General features: G+C 45.2%; 1 protein-coding gene across 1 annotated transcript in view; it reads left to right on the plus strand.

The window, feature by feature from the left end:
* Positions 1 to 11,017, plus strand: part of DNAH10 (dynein axonemal heavy chain 10) — a 177,268-nt gene that overhangs the window by 25,383 nt on the left and 140,868 nt on the right. Inside the window, exons 10-13 of the mRNA XM_037744185.1 lie at positions 731 to 929; positions 2,531 to 2,725; positions 6,222 to 6,392; positions 8,837 to 9,013. Of these exons, the coding sequence (XP_037600113.1) occupies positions 731 to 929; positions 2,531 to 2,725; positions 6,222 to 6,392; positions 8,837 to 9,013 (742 nt within the window). The remainder of the gene's footprint in view (positions 1 to 730; positions 930 to 2,530; positions 2,726 to 6,221; positions 6,393 to 8,836; positions 9,014 to 11,017) is intronic.

The raw sequence follows: 11,017 nt of genomic DNA on the forward strand, positions 1-11,017 counted from the left end.
AAAAAAAAAAAAAAAAAAAACTATATGTCTATATCTAAATATCTATCTAGATCTATCTATATGTAGCTAGATAAAAATCTATATCTATATACAGATAGATATCTGTGTCTATCCATCTGTACAGAGAGGTATCTATGTCTATATGGATAGCATATGAATGGAATCATACACTATCTATGGATATCTACATCTATTTACATAGATAAATATCTGTATGTAGATATTTATATCTATCTATATCTGTGTCTATCTAGATAGGTGATCTCCATCTCTACCTATCTATCTATCTATCTATCTAATCTATCTGTCTGTCTATGTATCTCTATCTGCATCTATCTGTACAGGTAGATCTCCATATCTCTCTGACTGCATAGGTGAATAGGTACCGAAGTGGAGGCATTGTCCTGTGCAGGTGTTGCAGCTGCCTCTGGTGACCTCTGTCCTGGGGCCACGGCCTCCTGCCCCTTCTGGTGCAGACAGCGAGGTCACCAGGTGGCCTCGGCCCTGCGCGCTGAGTGGCGGCCGCTCTGGAGACCTCGGCCGGCCGCAGCCTGGGACTCCCGCCCTTGCACGTGGGGCCGGGCAGCCGCCCTCCGCCTGTTCCGATGAGGCCGTGAAACCAGGGGGGCGCCCGGGCCAGAGTTTCCAGGTCAGCGGCTCCCCCACCGGGGAGGCGGCTCGGACCCGGCGCTCCGCCCTCCTCCCGTCATGGCCTCTCTTGGCTTCGCAGAGAAAGTCGGGCGAGTGCCCAAAACAAAACCTCGGACGCTAGGAACACTCTCAAGCTGTGGAAAAAGGCCTATTTCGACACCCGGGCCAAGATCGAGGCTTCCGGGAGGGAAGCGCGGTGGGAGTTTGACCGGAAGCGGCTGTTCGAGAGGACGGATTACATGGCCGCCATCTGCCAGGACCTCTGCGACGTTCTGCAGGTAGGGGCCGCGCGAGGCCCCAGAATTTGCCGCCTGGAAGGCAGCTGGCTTTTGACAGTGCCCCCCTCTGTGTCAGACAGGAGCTGGGCGTCAGTGAAGGCCTGGCAGGGAGAGGCCCTTCAACGGAAGAACATACAGAATATGCTAGAATGTGCCAGAATGTACCAGAGTATACCAGAGCTTTGCGAGTTTTCGTTGCTTTCCCTGACATGCTCCCCTCTCCCTGTCTTTTGGCTTTCCTTTGACCTCTTTGGCCAATCTTCCTCCGTGTCTTTTGCAAAGTTCCCCGCCTCTGCCTTCCCCTTAAACGCTGCAATCCCTCAGAGGCCAGTCTGAGACCTCGCTTCACGCTCTCCCTAAGCCAGGCCCAGTCTGCCCGGAGCTCCATGGGTGGACAAAGTGCTTAGTTGCTGATTGAGTTAGCCACAGCCCTTGTCTCCTAAAGGTCTTCCCACCCCTTCATTCTAAATACTTCATGGAGAACTCAGGGTGTGCTGGGCACTCACATGTCTTTCTGCTAGAGGGACCACAGTGAGGGCAAACCAGCGCTGGCTGTGGTGTAGCAGTGCCCGGCATGAGAGAAGGAGGCGATGCCCGGTGCTCAAGGGCAGGAAAAAAACATGCTGTGAAAAGAACTCAACCGGGCTAGGCCTGATGGCTCACACCTGTAATCCCAACACCTTGTGAGGCTGGGGTGGGAGGGTCCCTTGAGCCCAGGAATTTGAGACCAGCCTGGGCAACATAGCAAGATCCAGCTATAAAAAATACGAACATTAGCTGGGCTTGGTGGTGCGCGCCTGTAATCCCAGCTGCTTGGGGAGCTGAGGCAGGAGAATTGCTTGAGCCCAGGGAGGTGGAGGTCGCCGTGAGCGGTGGTTGTGCCATCACACTCCAGCCTGAGCGACGGAGCGAGTCTCCGTCTCAAAACAAGCGAACGAACGAACAAACCCCAAATTTAACTTCTTTGTGGAATCACCATAGCTACTGCATCCCTGAGTATTTCATTGTTACCGGAACAGTGGAAACGCTGCACAGAACTACCTCAGTGCTTTATCATCGAACCTTTTTTTTTTTTATTTTTATTTTTGGGACAGAGTCCTGCTCTGTTACCCAGGCTGGAATGCAGTGGCACAATTTTGGCTCACTGTAACCTCTGCCTTCAACGTTCAGGTGATTCTCATGCTTCAGCCTCCCAAGTAGCTGGGATTATAGGCGTGCACCACCACACCCGGCTAATTTTTGTATTTTTAGCAGAGACGGGGTTTCACCATGTTGGCCAAGCTGGTCTTGAACTCCTGGCCTCAAGTGATCCGCCCACCTCAGCCACTCTGAAGCACTTTCAACCGCAAGTGCAAAGGCCCTGAGGCAGAAAGGGAGGAGGAGGGTGGGGGTGGCTGCAATGCAGGGAGGAGCAGGCAGGTGCAGACCTGGGTCTTATCCTGTGTGCCATGGGTATAGGAGGGGAGGGCTTAGTCAGGGAGGAGATTGCTGTGTGGCATGATTCTTGCCCCCAGGTCAATCTAGATATGCTCTCCATTTGTAGCTCTAATATTCATGGGAAAACCCACATGTCATCTCCTCATTGTTGTTTGATTGGACAGGTTTTAGAGGAATTTTATAACATATTTGGTCCAGAGCTAAAGGCAGTGACGGGGGACCCCAAGCGCATCGATGATGTCCTGTGCAGGGTGGACGGCCTAGTCACCCCCATGGAAAACCTGACCTTTGACCCGTTCAGCATCAAGTCCTCCCAGTTCTGGAAATACGTGATGGATGAATTCAAGATTGAAGTTCTGGCAAGTGACACATCTGTTGATTTCATCTTGAGAGTCGACACCATGTTTTCTCTGTGTTAAATTTGTTGCATTATTTAGTGATGCTTAGAGTCTTTTTTTTTAAATCACAAGTAATACCTGCTTATTAACTGTAAAAACCAAAAAGTATACAAAAGTGTACAAGGTAAAAATGAACGTTCCTCCATCTTCTTTGTTCCAACACCCACTCTCCAGGAGGGATAAGTTTAAGTTGAGCTAGACACAGTAGCATTTCTACAAAGTTTGTTTTGTCCAGTATAAGCTCACCTACCTAGGAGTCAAGGGAAAAATAAACCAGATACGGCAAGAGAATCACAAAGTGCCCTGTGGGTTTTGATAACTGTGTTTTGTCAGAAGGCTGGGGGCATGGAGAGCCAATTGGAAGTAACCTTTGGGATTGGGGAAGCTTTGGATGGGGGAGATGGGGACAAGGAAGGAGGCTGAGACATCGAGGGTGTTTCAGGTGGGAGGAATAGTGTGAACAAAGGTGGCAGACAGGAAAAAAAGAGGAATTGTCCGAGGCAGAGCCAGCAGAGGAGTCTGGCATAACACGTGCAGGTAGTAGAGGAAAATCAAGCTGGGAAGGAGGGTTGGTGAATAATTGGTGATGACCAAGGAGGGCTAGATTGAGGAAGGGGACTGACTTCAGCAGGCAATAGGGAGCCATTAAAGGTGGTTGACCAAGGAATGAGTCAGAATTATAGGCAGGTGTAGCGGCTCGTGCCTGTTATCCCAGCACTTTGGGAGGCCAAAGAGAGACGATTGAAGCCGGGAGTTTGAGACCAGCCTGGGCAACCTAGTGAGACACCCAGCTCTATAAAAAAACTTAAAATTAGCCAGGCATGGTGGCTCCTGCTTGTAGTTCCAGCTACTCAGGAGCTGAGGTGGGAGGATCCCTTGAACTTGGGAGGCTGAGGTCGCAGTGAGCTGAGATCACACCACTGTACTCCAGCCTGGGGGACAGAGTAAGACTCTGTCTCAAAACAAACAAACAAACAAACAAACAAAAAACAAGAAAAAACCAAGGTTTATACTTCAGGAAGGCTTTTCTGGCCACAGCATAGGCTGCTTTGAGCTGGGGAACAACAGGGAGCAGGGAGGTGACACAGGAGGCAACACAGGAGGTGACACAGGAGGTGATAGCCTGCAGTTGAGGGGGGGCAGAGTCTGTCAGAGAGGGGCGGCTGCTGAGAAGGAGATTGCACTTCCCCCAGCATGTGAAGAGTGACCCATCACGCTCACCTTTCGGACTTCTGTAGGAAGCATAATTAGGAGCACCCCCATTTATGTCTTACACAGTTTTTATAACCTCAGAGCAACTTTTTATATGGACAACCTTACACCCTTCTAGTTGGCTATATAGACATTGTCATATTAACTGTATCTGATTTATTATCAGCTGCTATTTTCAGTGTTACTTCCTTTTTCAGTTGAACTTTTTTTGGTTTTCTTTTGTTATTTTTTATTTTTTAGAGACAGGGTCTTGCTCTGTTGCCTGGGCTGGAGTGCAGTGGTGTGATCCTGGCTCACTGCACCCTTGACCTTCTGGGCTCAAGTGATCTTCCACCTCAGCCTCCCAATTAGTTGGGACCACAGTGTGTGCCGGGTTAATTAAAAAGAAATTTTTTTTTGAGGTGGAGTTTTGTTCTTATTTCCCAGGCTGGAGTGCAGTGGCATGATCTCGGCTCACCACAACCTCTACCTCCCAAGTTTGAGTGATTCTCCTTCCTCAGCTTCTCCTGTAGCTGGGATTACAGGCATGCACCACCATGGCCAGCTAATTTTGTATTTTTAGTAGAGATGGGGTTTCTGTGTTTTCAGGCTGGCCTTGAACTCTCGACCTCAGGTGATCCACCTGCCTTGGCCTCCCAAAGTGCCAGGATTACAGATGTGAGCCACTGTGCCTGGCCAAAATTTTTAAATAGAGATGAGGTCTCACTGTGTTGCCCTGGTTGGTCTTTTGGTCTTGAACTCCTGGCCTCAAGCCGCCTCAGCTTCCCAAATAAATTGAGCTTTTCATCAAAGTCACTTAATCAAGTGATACTAAAGAGTTCATAATAAGAAAAGACAGCTCCATTAACTACTTCCTCATTCTTGCTGTCATTTTCCACAATTTTAGATGTTTCTTTTGTTGTTAACCTCCAAATTTTTTAAAGAAGAAGCTGATGTGTTTATTTCCTGATTTATTAGTTTAGACTTCTGTTAACTTCTCAGAGAAGATGTAGACTGGACTGTCCCATTCCTAATCCCATTTGCCTCTCTGTCATCTAACACAACTTCTTCATAGCTTTTAGTTAAATTAATGGCTAGTGTTTACTCATTATGTTTATGCAAATATTGTTCATTGCTGAGCTGAGAAGTCTATCATGACTACACCATCTTTCTTGGCCAACCTTTCAGTTTTCCTGGAGTTAATAATTGCTTTTGTTTTTTATTTGCTTGGTTATGTATGTACCCATTGTTAATTTTTTTCCCCAACTTCTTTAATATCTTCTGCCACATGCCTATCAATAGTAGGCTCTAAATACTCAAACATATCAGTGCCATTATTTACCTAGAGGCCTTCCTCCCAGAGCTCACTGTCCTACTCTAGTCTAGCTTGTTTGTTTTTTAGGCCTGTTACAAAGCAGTCCAGGACCCTAGGACTTCCTGCCTTCTCTCATCTGTGTTGGATTTTCTGTTTTCTAGATCTCACTTTTTCCTCTTTCGTTGTTTACTCCTTTGTTTTGCTGGAGCACATTTAGTAGCTTCCTAAGTAAGGGTTCATGGGACGTATATTTTTTGAGTCTTGTATGTATGAATTCTGAAATAACAGGTATAGAATTCAAAGTTGAAAATAACTTTTCTTTGGAAATGGGAAGATATTTTTTATTGATTTCTAGATTCCAGTATTTGAAGTCTGACACTGAGTTAATTTTTCTGGAACTAACCTTCCACTCTTTTATAGAAAGGAGTGGGGATGGGTGGGATTGAGGCTGCATACTTGAGCATAATAGATTGAGGTCTGACTGTGCAGGGTTAGAAAGGGATACCCTGTTTGCTCCTCACCTTCACGCACACTGACCTGCTTCCTGGGCTCCAGAGCCTCCAAATGCTTGGCCTTCTGGAGTTTCTTCAAGGAACAAACAGGGGCTCACTTGTGTCCGCTATTTCCAGCATTATGTTGTAACTCCCTGCCTTAGTTACTTCCCTACTAAAAATTCCTCAACTATCTCCTCTGTTGTTGTGTCTTCTACCTTATTTTTTGTTTATAAGAGTTAATGCTTAAAAAATTCCTTTACCTTTGAACTGGTTGGGGAGAGAGATCAGGAAATCAGCATAGCCAATCTGCCACTTTAAATTGGATTCCAGCTTCCATTAACATGCAGCAGAAAAGCGTCCCAAGCCGCTGATTTTTTTTTTTTCTCATTTCTTGCCACTTTGTTTTTGCAGGATAATTACAGGGACATGAGGCTTGTTTTCTTGATTTTTTTTGCAGGTTATTGAGAAAGAAGCAAAAAATTTTATTGACGAATCTTTTAAGACGCTTCGATCCGCTGAAGCAGCATTTGACATGCTTTTAAAATTTAAGCACATCCGTTCACGGGAGGCCGTGAATCGACAAATGATGATGAAATTTAATGATATTCTTGCACAGTACTGTAAAGAGGTAATTGGAAAATCGAAAGCTGCCCTAACATTAAAAATACACTTGGCAAAATGTGAACAATTGAATCTCACTATTGTCTGTCTTTCCCATCTGAATTCAGAGATACTAGAGTTTCCCCACATCAGCATGTCACATACTACAGGGAACCTAAACAAAGTGGGTTTGTTTATTTAGTGGAGAAATTCAATAAGAATTCAGTATATTCTTATTTACTCACATTGTGGTGAGCCCTGTGTGAGATGGTAATAATAGTGATCATAGTCTAACCATAGCCAAGGATCGTACATGTATTTATGATCAATTCAGAACAATTCACCTGGTGCTGTCATATCTCAAGTATAGTGTTAGGCACAGAGATAGAGAGATGAACAAAACACAGATTCTGCATTTAAAGATGTCAGTATCTAGTTGGAGAAATAGACCAAAAAATGCTTATTGGGCATTTGTGACTCATGCCTGTAATCCTAGAACTTTGGGAGGCTGAAGCCAGTGGATCACTTGAGTTTAGGAGTTTGAGACCAGCCTGGGCAACATAGCAAAACCCCATCTCTACAAAAAAATACAAAAATTATCCAGGTGTGGTGGCGTCTACCTATAGTTTCAGCTGCGTGGGAGGCTGAGGTGGGAGGATCACCTGAGCCAAGGGAGGTCGAGGCTGCAGTGCCACTGTACTTCGGCCTGGGCAACAGAATTTCACCCTATCTAAAAACAAAAAAATGCTGGCTGGGCCCAGTGGCTCATGCCTGGAATCCCAGGACTTTGGGAGGCTGAGGTAGGTGGATCACCTGAGATCAGGAGTTTGAGACCAGCCTTGACAACATGGCAAAACCCCATCTCTACTAAAAATGCAAAAATTAGCCAGGCATGGTGGTGGGTGCCTGTAATCCCAGTTACTTGGGAGGCTGAGGCAGGAGAATCGCTTGAACCGGGGAGGCAGAGGTTGCAGTGAGCTGAGATTGTGCCATTGCACTCCAGCCTGGGCAACAAGAGTGAAAATTTGTCTAAAAAAATGCTTATAACCTTTTTTAGAAGACAAAATGAGAATATCTGGAATGATTAGATGAGCATAAGGTAATATTAAAAAAAGGCCTAAAGTGGTCTCCTGTTGTCTTAGTTTCCCAGTGCTGCTGTATATAGTGACTTAGAACAACACGGATTTCATCTCTTCTGGTACCGGAGATCAGAAGTTTGCCACAGGTGTTCCTGGGTTTAAATCGAGGTGTCAGCAGGCTGTATTCCCTTTGGGAGTCTCTAGGGATGATTCAGTGCTTTGCTTACCCCAAATTCTAGAAGTTCCTGGCTCCCTTTCATCTTCAAAGCCAGAAATGGCCACTTTCCCATAAAACCACTCCGACCTCTTTTCTGCCTCCCTCTTCCTGTTTTAGGACCCCTTGGGATTACATAGGACCTCCCCAGAACATTCAGGATAATTTCTCTATATTAAGATCAGCTGACTGATGTTAATTCCATCTGCAACCATGGTTCCCCTTTGTCATGTAACATTACATATTCTCAGCTTCTGGGGATTAGGACCTGGACATCTTTGGGAGGCCGTCATTGTGCCTGCCACACCTAATTACCCCCATGAAAACTCAGAAATGCTTCTTTTAAAAAACACAGATCTGGAGACTGTAGTCAATAATAACTTAATTGTACCTTTACAAGTAACTAAAAGTATAATTGGATTGTTTATAACACAAAGGATAAGTGCTTAAGGGGACAGATACACCATTCTCTACGATGTGGTTATCGTGCATAGCATGTTTATATTAAAACATCCTATATACCCATAAATATATATACCTTAGGTACCCACAAAAATTAAAAACTAAAAATTGAAAAAAAAAGTGTGCCCCTGGTCCTGTCTAGAACAGATTTTGGGATTTCTAATAATTGGATCAAACCAATATACACAGTGTGCATGATCTGTAATTATAAGGCAGTTTGGAGCATTGCATATGTTAACTCAAAGAAAAGATTACTACAGTCGGGTTCGGTGGCTCACACCTGTAATCCCAGAACTTTTGGGAGGCTGAGGCGGGTGGATCACCTGAGCCTGGTCAACACAGCGAAACCTCATCTCTACTAAAAATACAGAAATTAGCCAGGTGCAGTGGTGCACACCGGTAATCCCAGCTATTTGGGAGGCTGAGGCAAGATGAGAATCACTTGAACCTGGGAGGTAGAGGTTGCAGTGAGCCGAGGTCATGCCACTGCACTCCAGGCTGGGCAACAGAGCGAAACTCTGTCTTAACAACAACAACAAAAAAGATTACTACAGAGCATAAGAAAAAGGTAGTAAAAAGCAGTGAAAACACTACTCAGCATCTTAGAATATTTCTTGACATTCCACTTTTGGTTTCCTTAAAGATTCAAATCTCAAATCTTTCTTGGCTAACTTGGCAATGTTTATCACTTACAGAAGACGTTTGATTGCTTTTCAGATTGACATCATTAATAAAATCTTTGTCCAGAATCTTGAAAACCCACCACTGTGTAAGAATCACCCTCCAGTAGCAGGCGCAATATACTGGGAACGATCTTTGTTCTTTCGGATTAAGCACACCATCCTCCGATTTCAAGAGGTACAGGAGATACTGGACAGTGATCAAGGACAGGAGGTATGTTGCTCTTGCTGGAATTGGCTCCTTTTGTATTTGATGTTTTAATCCTAGACTGGCTGCCCTCCCTGATCCCATCCAGGAGGAGCGTTAGATCAGGCTGCTGCCGCCATGCAGCAGGCCACGTAGAGTTGCCTGTTTGAGAAGCGGCTCGATTTTAGACCCATGCCTGCAAATTAGAGGGTCTTCCTGTTGTCCTTGCATTAGTGCTCATATTAAGCTACCTTTTGTGTTCCTCCTTTTTCTTTTCTTTTTTTGAGACAAGGTCTAGCTGTGTTGCTTGGGCTGGAGTGCAGTGGCACGATCACAGCTCACTGTGCCCTCGACCTTCTGGGTTTAAGTGATCCTCCTGCCTCAACCTCCTGGGTAGCTGGGCCTACAGGTGTGGGCCACCATGTTTGGCCAATTTTTTGTATTTTTTTTTGTAGAGATGAAGTTTTACCATGTTGCCTGCCCAGGCTGGTCTCAGACTCCTGAGTTCAAGCAGTCTGCCCACCGTGGCCTCCCAAAGTGTTGGGCTTACAGGCATGAGCCACCGCACCTGGCCTGTGTTCTTTCTCTTTGGCATCTTAATACACAGGACATCTTCTAGATTGTGGTCACGTGGGCTTCTTCCTGTACTTAATTTTCAGCTTCTGTGGAGGATGTCTGCCATCTTTTTGATTTGATCCCACCCCTCAGCTGTGGATTTTTGTACATTATGTAGCAGAGGCTGATAAGCCACATCTTTGCAGATCCAGATAGTAAATATTTTAGGGGTTTGGACAATTTCTGTGCAATGACTCACCCTACCATTGCTGCAGGAAAGTATCCCCCAGGTAATACATTTTGAACAGGCATGCTGTGTCCAGTCCAACTTTATGGATTTGAATTTCTTTTTTTTTCTCCTGAAAACAGATCACATCATAGAATTTCATATTGTTCTCTTGAGTTACAAAGTATTATTGTTCTTCTGATTTCCTTTTAATCATCTAAATCATTTCCTTCTATTCATGTAAAAGCTGTTCTTAGTTCACCGGTGTAGACCAGGGCAGCCCGTGGACCGTGGTTTGCAGAAGCCTGCCAGTCAACCTTGATTTCAGTTACACTAACTGTATTAGTCCATTTTGCTATAAAAAAAACCTACGTAATTGATAAGAATCAAGGTTTAATTGGCTCACAGATCTACAGGCTGTACAGGAAGCATAGCCTTCCTGGGAGGTCCTAGGAAACTCCCAATCATGGTGGAAGGCAAAGGACAGGGGCGGGTGTCTCACATGGTGGGGGCGGGTGTCTCACATGGTGGGGGCAGGGGCAAGAGAGAGTGAAGGGGGAGGCGCCACACACTTTCACAGGAGCAGATCTGCCGAGGGCTCACTCAGTCCCACCCAGGACAGTCCTGAGCAGTAGTGCAAACCATTCCCGAGAATTCTGCCTTCATGAGCCAATTGCCTCCCAGCAGGCCCCACCTCCAACACTGGGGGTTACAATGCAGTGTGAAATTTGGGGAGGACACAGATCCAACCTGCATCACCGTCTCAGACACACTCTCAGACAAGCTTTAGGAAAAGCTGTCTACTTTTTTTCCCAACATGTATTTATATGTATTTAATATTAATATAATAATAAAATATATAATATAATTTATATTATTTAATGTGCAGCTATATATTATGTTAATAATTTATTATATTTATAATTTATAGATACAAAATATGTAGAGAGATATGAAAAAATATATACAGTTATTTAAAAATGGCCAGGCACTGTGGCTCACACCTGTAATCTCAGCACTTTGAAAGGCTGAGGCAGGCAGATTGCCTGAGGTCAGGAGTTCAAGACCAGCCTGTCCAACATGGTGAAACCCTGTCTCTACTAAAATACAAAAATTAGCTGGGTGTGATGGCAGGTGCCTGTAATCCTGGCTACTTGGGAGGCTGAGGCAGGAGAATTGCTTGAGCCCAGGATGCAGAGGTTGTAGTGACCTGAGATTGCACCACTGCACTCCAGCCTGGGTGACAGAGT

This window comes from Cebus imitator, unplaced genomic scaffold, assembly GCF_001604975.1.
Source record: "Cebus imitator isolate Cc_AM_T3 unplaced genomic scaffold, Cebus_imitator-1.0 Scaffold169, whole genome shotgun sequence".
Taxonomy (NCBI): domain Eukaryota; kingdom Metazoa; phylum Chordata; class Mammalia; order Primates; family Cebidae; genus Cebus; species Cebus imitator.